At 45.7% G+C, this 15,427-nt stretch overlaps 1 protein-coding gene across 5 annotated transcripts in view; it reads left to right on the top strand.

Moving 5' to 3' along the window:
• Positions 1-15,427, top strand: part of Lamb1 (laminin subunit beta 1) — a 74,417-nt gene that overhangs the window by 49,571 nt on the left and 9,419 nt on the right. For all 5 annotated transcript variants that reach the window (XM_004652867.3, XM_045135700.1, XM_045135702.1 and 2 more), the window contains 4 exons: positions 7,240-7,609; positions 10,753-10,937; positions 11,788-12,029; positions 14,542-14,745. In XM_004652867.3, the coding sequence (XP_004652924.2) occupies positions 7,240-7,609; positions 10,753-10,937; positions 11,788-12,029; positions 14,542-14,745 (1,001 nt within the window). The remainder of the gene's footprint in view (positions 1-7,239; positions 7,610-10,752; positions 10,938-11,787; positions 12,030-14,541; positions 14,746-15,427) is intronic.

The raw sequence follows: 15,427 nt of genomic DNA, 5'->3' as shown, positions 1-15,427 counted from the left end.
AGTACTTTTCCATTCATAGTTACCTAAGCCAATTCCACGGGAAGGTCCTGCTAGCCTGGGTCAATTGCTCCAAGGTTATCAAGTAAAGTAAGGCCCTGTTTGAAAAGTCAATTCTTTAGGGCCCAAATCTCTAGTCCGTTTAATTCTTCAGTCTCAAAGTGCCCCCAGTGCATCTTCTCCTGCTAGGCTCTTATCTTGCCTTGGCCCTGCATCTTCCTTCAGTGTACGTCATTGGCAGAATACCCTTGGCTGCAATGCCCTGCTGTAGCCTTGTCAAGATGAAAGCCCTGCCTGTAAGCCAGGTCGGTGGAGGGTTGTTGGTGGCATACCCAGAGTCTTAGCCCTTTTATCTTTCCTTTGAGCTTTGCCCTCTAAGTCTGTGGGAGGACTCGTGGCTTATGGACTCCAGTGTCCACATGTTTGGATCAAAATTACATCCTGTCTTAGAGACTTTGAAGAGATTCTCTTTTTTTATCATTTTATTTTTGTTGTTGTTGTTATTTCAAGGTAGGGTCTCACCCTAACCCAGGCAGACCTGGAATTCACTCTGTAGTCTCAGGGTGGCCTTGAACTCACGGCGATCATCCTACTTCTGCCTCCCGAGTGCTGGGATTAAAGTCATGCACCACTACAACCAGCATGAAGAGATTCTTAACACTGGTGTTCATTTCTAACATCTTTGTCTGTTTCACCTACAAAACTGATAATCAGGAAAAACAAATGTGTCCTACAATGCCAAGCTTGGATTAAAGAGCATGTGCTGAAACTAGCCGGGCGTGGTGGCGCACGCCTTTGATCCCAGCACTCGGGAGGCAGAGGTAGGATGATCGCCGTGAGTTCAAGGCCACCTTGAGACTACAGAGTGAATTCCAGGTCATCCTGAGCTGGAGTGAGACCCTACCTCAAAAAAAAAAAAATAAAAATAAAACAAGAAAAGAGCATGTGTTGAAACAGAACATGCATGCCCCTTAGAATCTCCTCTTTCTCTTTTAGATAGTAAGACTCAGTTATGAAAACAAAACAAAACACAAAGATCGTTATGCCAACTAGATCCCAGTGGTTCCGAGGCAACAGGGAGGCAGGCAGATAGAGAGATTGCTAAACCAAGGGCGGGGTCCTGGGTCCCAGCTGCCTGCATTCAATTTGAACATTGCCTCTGAGTGAGGAGAACATACGGTTTCTGCTCATCTGTCCTGCCTCAGCATGCCCCTCCCCACATCAATTTGGTGTGGATGTCTCTAGTCCTCTCTTTGTGTGGTAGTATACATAAAATAATTTAAGAAAAACTTTTTGTAGAATTTGCTTTTTTTCAAACTTAATCTACATCTTTTCCACATGTGTAGAAATACTGTGAGTCATCACATCCCTTCAGCCCATCCCCAGCCAGTAAAAAAACCCCAAAAAGTTGGTTTCAGGCTTGAGAGATGGCTTAGCGGCTAAGGCACTTGCCTGTGAAGCCTAAGGACCCATGTTCAGCTCTTCAGGTCCTACATGAGCCAGACGTACAAGGTGATGCAAGCTCAAGGTCACACATGCGTCTGGAGTTCAATTGCAGTGGCTGGGGGCCCTGACGCACCAATTCTCTCTCCTCTCTTTCTTGCTCTTGCTCTCTTACATAAAAAATTTAAAAGGACAGTCTGTTAGGCTTGCCTCAAAAAAATAGAATAAAAAAAGTTGGTTACAAGCCCCTTGAATACACATAAGCTTCTCTTAGGATGTGGGCTCAAGGGAAAATGCTCCAAGAAGTCATTAACAGGCCCTGGATATAGGGATTCTGTTCTTTCATTCTTCTCTTCTAAATTATGACATCCTTCCAACCTTACCTTTTTTTATAATGGGGACCAAGAAATCCTTTCCCCCAAAGTGTTAAAACCTATGGTGAAGGGACTTGATATACTGGCTAGCATTGACAGTTCTCTTAGAAAATGATACATCTTTGGGGGACTGGAAAGGTGGCTTTCCAGCAAAGCCTAGGAACCCATGTTCAACTCTCCTGGGTCCGTGTAAGCCAGATGCACAAGATGATGCAAGCACACAAGGTCACACGTGTACACAAGGTGGTGCACACATCTGGAGTTCAATTAGAATGGCTGGAGGCCCTGGCGTGCCATTTCTCTCTCCCTCTTGCTCTTTTGCATTTAAATAACAAACAAAACAAAACAAAACAAAAAAAAAGGCCAGTCTGTTGGGCTTGTTTCAAAAATAATTAACAAAGGAAAAAAAAGTGATATAACTCTGGACATTGAGTTCTGTACCATGCCTCTTGGTGTTCATACTGCCTGCGTGGGCTGGCGTGTGTGTTCTCACCATGACAGGATAGTTGCTGCAGGCACTTGGTGTCCAAGAACCGTGGGTGATGACATCTCACAGGATTAAGGCAGGCCTCCACACCAGAGTGCCCTGAGCTGCATGTGCTCTTAGTACCCCACTGATAACCTACAAAGCCTCCAGAGGGTATGATAGCTGAATGAGCAGGTATTCATCACCAGCCCCAGGGAGGGCCTTGTGCAGACGGGATGTCTGGGGCATGGGCTGGCAAGGGCATGATTGACAAAGTTCAGGGTTCTGCTGCTGCCGGAATGAGTTGGCAGTGGGAGAGTGTAGCATCAGAACTTGAAGGGCAAGGCTAGGCCCCAGAGATCAGCCAGGACAAAAAGTGTCACCCGAAATTAGACGGGGCTGTGGGAAAGGAATGAAATCTCTCTGGAAGCCTGTCATTAATTGCTAAATATATTTCCAGTTGAAAAAGTTTGTTGGAGGGCACATATTTAGACCTTCTGGTGCCATTTAGCAAACAATATGCTTATAGAAAGGCTTAGGTCATGGCTAAGTATTCTCCTTATGGAAAAAAAATGTAGTTATGTAAAAGACAAATGAGTTGAGCCTCCAACTTAACAAATGGCTGAATGTTCCCATTGTCCAGGCGGATTGGGGCCCTTGGCGGATTGTGCCTAATCTGAACAAGCCCACCACTGTGCTGGGGTCGGGGAATCTCAGCCACCAGCGCCGAACGTGCTGGAGAAAACTTAGCCTGGAGCTCTGAGTTGTGCCTCGCAGAGGTCGGAGGGTCAGAAGAGGAATCTTTCTGTCCATTCATAGATTGCAAAGGGAGGGTAGGGTTTTCAAGTGGGGCCCCCTGGCTCCTTGGAAAGGCCAGTGACTCTTAACCCAGGGACTGTAGCATAGGTGAAAGGCTCTGAGTAGGGGCTATTTTCCCATCAGGCTTTGCTTCTCATCTCATGTCTTTAGTAGAAAAACACTACACTAGAGTGGAGGTGTAAGGCTCAGTGGTTGGGCATGTCTAGCATGTGGGTACACTGAGATGCAATCACCCATACCAAGAGGGAACAACAAAGGAAAAGAAAGGAGAACACCATGCATTCTTTGCCCACGCATCTCTTTAGAATGCCTGTATTTTTCTCCGAGTCAGATTGGGATTTCTTTCACAACCACCCAGCTTTTTTCTCTTTCTTTTCCTTGGCCTTTTTGGAACTACTTTTCTCAGCTTAGTCTGGCTTAGAACTCACTAGGTCACGGAGGGTAGCTTCGAACTCTTGATCCTGTGTCTTCACCTCCCAAGTGTTGGGATTGCCAGTCTTCACCACCACAAACCAACCTTTGCACAGTTGTTTTCTTTCTTTCCATTGTGACTCAGGATCTCAGTGTGCACCTTGGAGAACCGTGAACCCTGTGGCAAGGATGGGGAAGTCTTGTCTCATGTGATCCTAAGAACATGTGCTCCCAGAAGTGGTGAGCTACACTTGAGGTGGCCACGCTGCAGACAGAGGCTGTGCCACCATGTTGCTAGTAAAGGCTCTGCTGCTTCCTTATATATTTATTATCTGTGGCTGTCTTTGTGCTCCAGCACCAGACTTGAGTGGGCATGATAGCAGGATGGCCAGCCAAGCCTAACGTAGTTACCCTGGATCTTCACAGAGAGAGCTGGTAAGCCCTGGGCAGGGCAGGGCAGGACAGGAGCTTGTTCCCACAGATGAGTGTCAGGAAAGTGAATCCCACATGCAAGAGGGCGAAAGTATTGCGATTTCCTTGCTGTTGTGAAACAACAGACGTGTTCATGCAAAGTATGAAACATTCGCCCTGTAGCAAGTCCCAGAGGCCTGCGATGATTCGCGCCGAGGCCAGGGGCAGCAGATAACCCTTCGGCCCATTCTTACCATCATGCAACATTTCTTTGTCCCGAGGCAGGTTGTGGTTTCTAATACAAAGGTCACCAGCCCAGCCCTTGGTGCCCAGTGGAAAGGGACATAGCTCCTGTCCAAACAGAAGCCACTTAGAGACTATTGAGGGAAATGGAGTGCTTATAGCATTTTTAGGCACAGTACGTACATATGACTTTTGTGTGTGTTTGGGGGAGTAGCATGCAGGATGTGTGTGTGCATATGTGGGCAAGTGGATCCATGTGGAGGCTAAAGGTTGACATTGGGTCTCTTCCTACCTCACTTATTGAACCAGGGCCTCTCACTTGGACCCACATCCCACCAGTGTGGCTAGTCTGGCTAGCTATCTTGTCCTGCCAATCCCCTGTCTCCATTTTCTGAGTGCTGGAGTTACGTGCAGACCACCATGTCCACCCTGTATTTACATGGGTTACGGTAATCCAAACTCTGGCCCTCATAATTGCATGGCAAACACTTGATTTTTGGTGAGCCATCCCCCCATCCTCAATATATGTATTCATTATTTTTACAGAGAGTGAGTGTGAGAGACAGAATTGGTACACCAGGGCCTCAGCCACTGCAATCGAACTCCAGATGCTTGCTCCATCTATTGGGCATGTGTGACCTTGCGATTTGCCTCACCTTTGTGCATCTGGCTTACGTGGGATCTGTAGAGTCGAACATGGGTCCTTAGGCATCACAGCAAAAGCACCTTAATCTCTAAGCCATCTCTCCAGTCCCTATATACATATTCCTAATTTTATCCTCACAACAACCTATGGGGGTAAACACAGCTTCCTTGTCACAGCTAGCAAATTCTCAGACTCAGAGATGAGGTGACTTACACAGTGACACCTTCAGTGAGGGGAGAGCTGGGGTCATTGGCCAGACTGCTAGCCCAAGATGCCTACTGACTCCTACTGACAGGTGGTATTTAGAAAGGAAATGACAAAACTATGGAAAGTGCTCTCAGGAAACACTGTGAGTTGGAGTCCTGGAGAGAGTTGCTTCACCAGATACTGCTAGACCACTGGAGATGGCAGGCAGCCTACAGCAGAAGGAAGGGTGTAAAGAAAGCAGAAACATTAAGTGTCTGACAATGATTATTTCCATTGTGATGGCAGTTTACTAATGTTTTCATCTGGGTTTCAACATTAAAAAAATATTTTTATTTATTTGAGAGAGTGTATGTCAGAATGTGGGCATGCCAGGGACTCCTGCCGCTTCAAATGAACTCTAGACACATGCACCACTTTGTGCATTTGGCTTTATGTGGGTGCTGGGGAATTGAACCTGGGCTGGCTGACTTGGCAAGCCTTTAACTGCTGGGCCATCTCCTCAGCCCATGACTTTTCACATCAGTTGGAGGAAAAGGTTGCTAGTCAAATTCAGTTGACATGTTGGCTGTGTTCTGGAAAGAATCAAAGCTTTGTGGGTCCTAGATAAAAGCCCTGTGACCAGATAAAGAAGGATGCCTCATCTGTCTTTTAAATTCTTCAAAGGAAAACAAGACCCTTCATTGTAGAGCAGAATGACAGCAAAATGTGCTTTTAGCAATGACATAAGTGAACAGTAATCCAGCTGAAAAGTTGGCAATGAACTCAGCATGTGCATGCATCCCATCTCAGGCACGAACTTCTGTGGAGCAAGAGGATGGAGATACTGGGAACTGCTCTCAGTCCAGCTGATTCTGAAAGCTGTTCCATTAAAAAGTCTTTTTGGAGGGCTGGAGGGATGGCTTAGCAGTTAAGGTGTTTGCCTGCAAAGCCAAAGGACCCACGTTAGCCAGATGCACAAGGGGGTGCACGCATCTGGAGTTCATTTGCAGTGGCTGGAGACCCTGGCACGCCCGTTCTTTCCCCACCCCCTTCTGTCAAATAAAGAAATAAATAAAATTGAAAAAATGTCTTTTGGAGACAAATCCCAGCTCTTGATGCAAGAGTTCGTGGTTACTTGAGAACACGGATCTGTGCAGTTTTGCCACAGTCAACACTGCCTTTTTAGACAAGCTCTTCTATAGAAGTCTATAAGTGCCTCCTTGCATACTTGTAAATGAGGTTAGGACCTCAATTTAGCAAAGACTTATTCTGTGCTCTGTTCCAAGAAGGGAAAATGACTAAACCATGCCTCTGCCCTTGAAGTCCATTTTCTGCTTAGGGAAATAGAAGGGCATATTTACTTTATTTTCACACCTTTTTCCAGAATAGGCTTAAGGCCAGAGATGTGTGTACAGACCTTTTGTGATTCAGACACTGCAAATACTATGAGTGCTAAGTGTTGATAGAAAACTAATTTGGTCACCTGAGATTTCAAATGCTAAGCCAAGATTCAGTGGGGCATTGCAGTAAGTGACATCAGCCACAGTTGTTGGCCAGAAACACTGACTTTACCCTATGCCAGGCACAATTTAATCTTGTGCCATTTGGCCCTGCATAAGGTGCCAACCCCATTGTGCCAGTCACATGTTGGGACTGAGTGACACTCAAGATTCCTTGAGTCACGCCTGACACTTTTGAGTTGGTGCTGCAGTGAGGGATAAAGGAAGTGGTATCTGTAATGCAGTTCTGTGATGCTGACCTCCAGCAAGGCTGAGCTGTCAATTTTTAAGTAATTACTCTTACTGTTGAGAAACAATCCACAAGGTGGCTGGAGAGATGGCTTAGCGGTTAAGGCACTTGCCTGCAAAGCTTAAGAACTCATGTTCGAATCTCCAGGTCCCACATAACCAGACATATACTGATGCAAGTGCACAGTGTCACACATGTGCACAAGGGGGTGCACACATCTGGAGTTTGTTTGCAGCAGCTCAAGGCCCTGACACCCCATTCTCTCTCTCTCTCTCTCTAAAAAATAAACAATAAATTTAAAAAAAAAAAAAAAGAAAAACAAGAGTTGAAGTCATGGGTGCTAAAAGAAGCCACTAGTCTCTCCATGCGTGGTTTGTAAAGTGTCATTAAGGTCAATACCTTTCCACTACTGGCTGACAATTCTAAAAACCAAATCTTTTTCTCTGAGGCATACTATCAATACAACTACTATAGTATCACTATTTCCTTTCTAGCCTGTGACTGTGACCCCAGGGGCATTGAGACGCCACAGTGTGACCAGACCACGGGCCATTGTGTCTGCTTGGAGGGCGTTGAGGGTGCACGCTGTGACAAGTGTACCCGAGGGTACTCGGGTGTCTTCCCTGACTGCACACCCTGCCACCAGTGCTTTGCTCTCTGGGACGTGATCGTCTCCGAGCTGACCAACAGGACCCACAGGTTCCTGGAGAAAGCCAAGGCCATGAAGATCAGCGGTGTGATCGGGCCTTACCGGGAGACCGTGGACTCAGTGGAGAAGAAAATCAACGAGATAAAAGACATTCTGGCCCAGAGCCCAGCAGCAGAACCGCTAAAAAACATTGGAAATCTCTTTGAGGAAGCAGAGTAAGTAGCTACAGTATTTTCCCCCCAACGTTTAAACCGGAGAGGTTTCCTGGTGTGCTTCTGTCAGGTTTGCTCAGTCCTGTGAGGGAAAAGAGGCTCCATCCAGGCTGCTTGTTTACCAGGACTGCTAACTGTGAGCATTTGGGTGAGTGAACCTTCTGGAAACCAGGATTCCAGAGGCTGCAGGACAGGCTCAGTGCGCCACTTCCTAAGTTCCACTCTGTTGCAGCAGGAGAGGACTGGAAAGGGAAGATCCATAGTTGAGTCTTAAGCTTTGCCATAGGCGAGGCTTGTGAACGTGGGGGACACACTTAGCTCTGAGTCCGTTCTCTTGCCTTGGCCCTCATGTAACATAAGGGTTGATCCACAGAATAACTGCAGGAAAGCTGTAAATCCAAACTTAGTGGAGAGCAACACTACTGCTAGGGACACCTCACCACCACAAATAACTCTTCGTTCCCAAGTCATTTTGCTGCTCAGCCAGTAGTCCGCCAAAAAAGAGCTGGATTGGTATAATGATAAAACCTCCACACGAAAAAAGCCCCCTTCTCAGCTCTTCTCTGGATATCCATCTCTTTGATTTGATGCTGTTTATTTTTGCCAGTTAGAGAGACTTGAGCTGAGACGGCAAACTTCTCAGGGGTCACTTCCCCATCTTTTGTCCTAGTCTCATTTCCACTGTGGATCCCAGCACTGAAGAAGCTGAAGCAGGAGAGCCTGCGCTGACCTGTCCCAATCCCCCCCACACACCCCCAGTCCCCCGCACACATGCTCAGTGGGGCTGGGTTGTAGCCCCAGTGGTAGAGCATTTGCCTAAAAAAGCAGCAACATCCAAACGATCCTGTTGTGCTTGTTTCTTGCACGGGGTCATTCATGGTATTCTCAGGCTTAAGTAGCAGTTGTCTAATACCCACACCCCAAAGGTTTTAGCACCTTTTTCTAGGTTTTTCTTTTCTTTTTTTTTTTTTTTTAAAGATTATTTATTTATTTGAGAAAGACAGAGAGAGAAAGAGGCAGATAAAGAGCGAAAGAGAGAATGGGCATGCCAGGGCCTCCAGCCACTGCAAACGAACTCCAGACGCGTGCACCCCTTTGTGCATCTGGCTAAAGTGGGTCCTGGGGAATCGAGCCTCGAACTGGGGTCCTTAGGCTTCACAGGCAAGTGCTCAACAGCTACGCCATCTCTCCAGCCCTTCTTTTTGTTTTTTTAGGAGACAAGTTAGACATTCAGTGGAGCAGGGATGGGGAGGGAGGTAGGGGATTATGATCACGGAATATTATCTACATGAATGGAGGTTACCAATAAGGTTTTTTTCAAAAAGTGCAAAGAAAGCACACAAATGGGGAGAGGACCATTAAGTTTTTAACAGTAAGATCAATATGAACATAGTATGTCACAAAATACAGACAAGTTTTTTTTTTTTTTTTTTTGAGGTTGGGTTTCACTCTAGCCCAGGCTGATCTGAAATTCACTAAGTCTCAGGGTGGCCTTGAACTCATGGCGGTCCTCCTACCTTGTGCCTCCTGAATGCTGGAATTAAAGGCATGTGCCACCATGCCCAGTTTTTGTTTTGTTTTCAGAGTAGGGTCTTGCTCTAGCCCTGGCTGACCTGGAATTCACTATGTAATCTCAAGGTGGCCTCAAACTCATACCTCTGCTTCCCAAGTGCTGGGATTAAAGTTGTGCACCACCATGCCCGTTTTTTGTTTTGTTTTGTTTTGTTGTTTTCAAAGTAGGGTCTCATTCTAGCCCAGGATGACCTGGAATTCACTATGTAGTCTCAAAGTGGACTCAAACTCACGGCAATCCTCCTGTCTGCCTCTGGAGTGCTGGGATTTAAAGGCGTGCACCACCATACCCAGCCAAGGCTTCATTTTATTGCCCCAGACAGGCCCCAAATTCTTGGTCTCAAATGATCTTACTGCCTCAGCCTTCAGAGTAGCTCAGACAACAGACATGCGACCATGTCCTCAGTCATTTTCCTGGTATTTTATACTGTCATGTCCCTGAGAAGACAATTGTATCTCATCAGATGAGCCAGTAATTCCCAGAGATAGTCTCCAGAAATACTCCTTTCATCATGACTTGCTTGCCTAGACATCAAACTGTAACAGTAATCAATACATTACTGAAGTATGGCTTTAGAAGTACTCTGAACAGAAAGCAAATGGATTTAGATCTCAGTGGAAGTACATGCTTTGATTTCAGGATTGCCACTTTGTTATTTGTAAGCAGAGACAGACAGAAAGAGAATAGGTACAATTTTTGTTTGTTTTTCAAGGTAGGGTCTCTAGTCCTGGCTGACCTGGATTCACTATGTAGTCTCAGGGTGGCCCCAAACTCACTGCGATCCTCCTACCTCTGCCTCCCAAGTGCTAGAATTAAAGGCATGTGGCACCATGCCAGGCTTGAGAATGGGTGTATTTTTAAAAAACTATTTTATTTGCAAGCAAAGACAGAGAAGAGAATAATGAACGGCCATTGCAAACGAACTCGAGACACATGCATCACTTTGTTGTGTCTGGCTTTACATGGGTCCTGTCCCCAGGTTATAAGGCTTTGCAGGCAAGCACTGAAACCACTGAGCCATTTCTCCGGCCTACATTTTTTTCTTTAGGAAAATAAGAGGGTAGTTGTTTGATGTTAGGCTTCTTTGATGGGAGCATGCTTGGAGCGGGGCATATATGGAAGGCTGATTTGGTGGCTCCTGCTATTCTTGTGCTGGGCCACAGGGCTTCCTCTCTACATGGTCCATCGTGCAGACCCCTGAGGTCCAGAGGAGAGAGTTTTTGGCAGTGTCTTTTGGGTCTGTAGCATTACGCGGGCTCGCAGCTGCTGCTTATGCAGCAGGAATCCTGCACTGGCCTGTGCTCGTGTTACTGCAGACTTGAAATCCCTCCCCAGCCGCCCACCACAGTACAGCTGAGCACTCATCTGTGTTTTTCTTCAGAGTTTTTAAAGAAAGAAAAACAGATTTAACAATTTCCTGTAAGAATCCAATCAAAACTTCAGAGCTCTGTCATAAATTACTGAACTAGTCAGAAGCTGCAGAGTAATGGGTGCCGTGCTAACAGAAAATGTAAAATGAGACCTAAGCATTCCCTTTGGGGCTTATTTTGCATATGCGAAATAATTTTTACAGGAAGCTAACCAAAGATGTTACCGAAAAGATGGCTCAGGTAGAAGTGAAATTATCAGAAACTGTTTCGCAAAGCAACAGCAGCGCTGGAGAGCTGGACACGCTGCAGGCGGAGGCAGAAAGCCTGGAGCGCACTGTGAAGGAGCTTGCGGAGCAGCTGGAGTTCATCAAAAACTCAGACATTCAGGGTGAGCTGCACTCTCTTGCGAGGCATAAACTCAGTCCTGGACAATACACACCACTCGTCTACCATTTGAACATAATACTTTCACAGGGAGAAGTCCTCTAGTAGCTTAAAAACTTTTACCTCTGGTGCAAGTGGGGGTTAAAGTTTGTGTTTCTGTGAAGTATAGCCAAGGCCTCAGATGGGTTAGAATGGAATTCATTTCCTAATTTCTCCACTTAATGGTTTAACCCCCTGGTCTTTAATTGAAAAATACTCTTGGGAATAGTGAAATACTGTCACTAGTTCTGTGAATTATTTGACATTGGAGATTACTTCGTCAGGAAATAATTTTTGGAAATCATGGGTAAAACAGGCTATGTCAAGAGCTCCTCCCCAGGCAAAACCATAGCTATGTTGGCTAACGCTATCTTGTCTTGTGCTTTTTTTTTCTTTTTCATTTAACTAGATTTCTAAAGCCAAAACATGTCATGCTATTTATGTGCCTAATACTAGGCATCTGAGTGGACTTGAACAAATAAGAAACAGGAAAAAAAAAATGTTATCAACATACAATCTTCAGACTGCCTGACACCAGCTGTTTAGAACTAGATATTTGCCCTTATATAAACATATGTGGCTGAGTTCTCATTTTCACCCCTACATTTGGCATCCCCCATAGTTTGACTAGGTGCTGGTGGGACAGAATAGATTCACTGGTCACTAGACAGAAGCTGTACTTCATAAAGGTTTTTTCTTGAATATTTTTTAATGCATTACTGTAAATTTAAGGCCACAGAACACCAGATCAGACACAGCTTGGTGAGGAAATCAAGTCCAAGATTCACTGTGAGCAATTCCATTTCCTGCCCTAGGCGCCTTGGATAGTATTACCAAGTATTTCCAGATCTCTCTGGAGGCAGAAAAGAGGGTAAATGCCTCCACCACAGAGCCCAACAGCACTGTGGAGCAGTCGGCTCTCACACGAGACAGAGTGGAAGACCTGATGTTGGAGCGCGAGTCCCAGTTCAGGGAAAAGCAAGAGGAGCAGGCACGCCTCCTGGATGAACTGGCTGGCAAACTGCAAAGTCTAGACCTTTCTGCTGCTGCGGAGATGGTAAGGCTGGAGTTGGGCCTCACTTTTAGTCCTGTAGGAAAAAACAAAGCCCTGATTTGTCTTTGAAATTGCTGTTTGCAGATGTGCTTGCAGAGGTAACTCCCAGTCTCAGGTACCTGGGCCGCAGATGCCCACGACAAATGCAGCGTGTCTTCTAGTGCCTTCCCTTGTCCAGCTGTCCTCCGTCGTGTGCCCAGTCAGGACTGCTCTAGCCGCTGGATGGCTTTTCATTGAGGCACAGTCCTTTCTAGAAAGTGGACCTTCTTTCTAACCTTGTTCTAAATTGAAATGCAAAATCTATCTCTGGAGAAGAATCCAGAATTTTTTAAGGGAAGATTTTCTTTTTAAAAAAAAATCACAGCAAGCATGGCATGGTGGCACACGCCTTGTCTTCACATTCAGGAGGCTGGGGTAGGAGGATCAGATCGCCATGCACTGAGGCCAGCCAGGGCTAAGAGTGACACCACCTCAGAGGGTGGAAAAAGTCAGAATGAAAGACTGTTTTTTCCGTGAGTGTTAGCTAAAATATTCCTTTGTTCCAGTAATTTTACCTGGTAAAGATTAAAGCCTGAATTTCTTAGAGGCTTTTAAAAAGGAATTGTGGAGCCACATGAAAGTAAATAGTGAGATTAATGGAAATCGGGCAAAAGGCCAAAAGAAAGCCAACCCCATCTCTTCCTTCAGTTAACTTACTGTTTTTCATGAAAGGACAGCTGAGGGAATTTGGACAGCAGTATTTTTTAGCAGACTTACAGCATTTTCTAGCCTCAGACCAGGTTGTGCTGGAGGCTGAAAAGCTCAGGCTGGATTGCCACTCTTTCTTCACGGTTCTCTCCTTTGCCCCCTCGCTGACTCGGAAGTAGACAAAAATCATGCAGCCTCTGAGATAGGTCACAATCAAATTTTGCGGACTTCTGCAAAATTATCTGTCACCATTTGCTAGATGAAAACAGAAAAATGAAGAAGGCCTAGGGATGTGTAAGTTACACCTAATGGTGAACAAAATTTTATATACGTAGGCATGAGATGCCAGTTCTCGGTCTTTTAGAATCCATTCCTTTACAAAGTCTAAAGAAAAACCAGTCACCACACTTCTAGACTGTAGTGAACAGAAGCTAAGCCTGCTGACAACCTTTGCTCGTAGCAGAAGGTGACAGGGGAGTGGGGTGTCTTTGGCCCGATCCAAGGAGTCCTCTCCCTGTAGGCTTTCCACCTCATAAGCCCCCGGGACTGGCTAGCATCGCATTTGCTTTGTGTGTTTTGTCTTTAATTGTCCTGTGAGAAATCTTTCAGTAGCACGTGGTCGTTTTCTTGTGAAGAGACTCTTTGCTTTTTTTTTTTTTAAAAAAAAAATATGTTGTATGTATTTGAGAGGAGGGGAAAAGAGAGAAGAGGCAAGTCAGAGCCTCCAGCCACTGCAAGTGAACTCTAGACGCAGGTGCCACCTTGTGCATCTGGCTTATGTGGGTCCTGGGCAATCAAACCTGAGTCCTTAGGCTTCCTAAGTGACTTAACCACTAAGCTACCTCTCCAGTCCTTCCTTTGCTTTTCAAATACTTCTTATGCTTCATCTCTGCTTTTCTCGTGCCTATTCCGGGTTGGCTGTGCTGTAACTTGCTCCAGAAAGCGTCCCTGAAGTTTTGGGTTCTCTTTAAGTAGGACCATGTACTACAGCACCCTACAAACATTCTCTCTAAAGGCACACTTGTATACTGTAAGCCAGGTATGTGAAAGACAATGTATTTCAGTCATTACAGGGAAGAAATTGTTATTTTGAAATTCGAAAGGGTTGACTGTATCTGCTTTTCTCCTTTGGAGTAGTTTAACTGGCTTTTATTGCAGTGAACATTTTCCCTAACAGCACAGCTCTTGACCTACAAGGTTCTTCCCATGGAGCCTTTTCTGTCAGCACACTTCATTTCCCCATTTGCATTGGCACATCATAACCATGCAGGGGACTGCGTGCCAGGTGAATGAGTGGGGATGATAAACTGGAACAGCTACACTGCACTTGCTCAGCTCCTACCCCACCTTCCTGTTGAAAGTATTGAAACCCATAGCACCCTCCTTTGCCACCTTTTCTCACTACATCTCTTCCATTCTTCACTACTTTATGGCCAGTGATTCTGTTAGTTACTAAAAAGGCCAAAGAGTGAAGCGGGCCTTACATGTTACCATATTCACTGCAGCATTTAACAAGGTTCTAACTCAATGTAGTCTTATAATACCCCTCACCGTCCCCCCGGCACACACACACCTAATCCCCAGTCTAACAGGTTAGAAAAGACTAGGAGCATTCTTGAGCTCTCCTATTGGCAGAATCCATCCTGGTCATGCAGTAATGCCTAGGCAGCTATGGCAGAGACGTCATTTCTGTGGAAGCAAGCAGACTGCCCTCTCTCTGCCCTGTCTTGGAGACCCCTCCCTTGCTGAGGGCCCCTCAAGACAATGCACAAGCCGCTCTGCTGCGGGAGACTCTGAACTCTTGTGCCTGATCTTTGGATTGTTGCAGACCTGCGGAACGCCTCCAGGGGCTGACTGTTCTGAGACTGAATGTGGTGGCCCCAACTGCAGAACTGATGAAGGACAGAAGAAATGTGGGGGACCTGGCTGTGGTGGTCTGGTCACTGTAGCCCACAGTGCCTGGCAGAAAGCCATGGATTTTGACCGAGATGTCCTCAGTGCCTTGGCTGAGGTGGAACAGCTCTCCAAAATGGTAATTGAGTTTTGCTTGTTGACTTTTGGGAGGAATCAGTTCTACATGCTAAAATTAACATTCATGTTGCTGTGGTCAAGGAGAGAAAAGGTAATTCAGAGTAAGAACTTGTTTTCTCTTCACAAACACTTGCTTGAAAAAGTGCAGATCGTAGACAATGATTTTTTTGGGAGGGGGAGCTCGAGGTAGGGTTTCACTGCAGCTGAGGTTGATTCAGAATTTACTATGTACTCTCAAGGTGGCCTTGAACTTAAGGCAGTTCTCCTGCCTTGCCTCCTAAGTGCTGGGATTAAAGGTGTGTGCCACCATGCCCGGCTGCTGACAGTAATTTGATAGTGATTTTACTTTATACTACAAAAATTGGTCATTGAAAGCTGGTATGATGGTGCATTTGGGAGGCTGAGGTAGGACAGTTCAGTGAGTTCAAAGCCAACCTTGGACTACACAGGGTGGATTTGAGGTCAGCCTGGGCCAGATGACCCTTATCCCTGTTTCCCCTTGCCAAAAAATAATTAATTAAAAAATTAAGAGTTAAATATTTCTCTGAGAAAAAGACATTTTGTAGACCATCATGTGTTATGGAAGAGTTAGGGCTAGCATTATAAGGTTTTTGTTTGTTTGTTTGTTAAGTTGCTATCTAGGTCAGAATACTGTCCAGAACCTTGTAGTGCACACAGAAACA

Source organism: Jaculus jaculus, chromosome 16 (genome assembly GCF_020740685.1).
Source record: "Jaculus jaculus isolate mJacJac1 chromosome 16, mJacJac1.mat.Y.cur, whole genome shotgun sequence".
In the NCBI taxonomy this organism is placed as follows: Eukaryota; Metazoa; Chordata; class Mammalia; order Rodentia; family Dipodidae; genus Jaculus; species Jaculus jaculus.
Note: the sequence above shows the minus strand (reverse complement) of the source record. Positions and strands in the feature narration are given on the sequence as shown.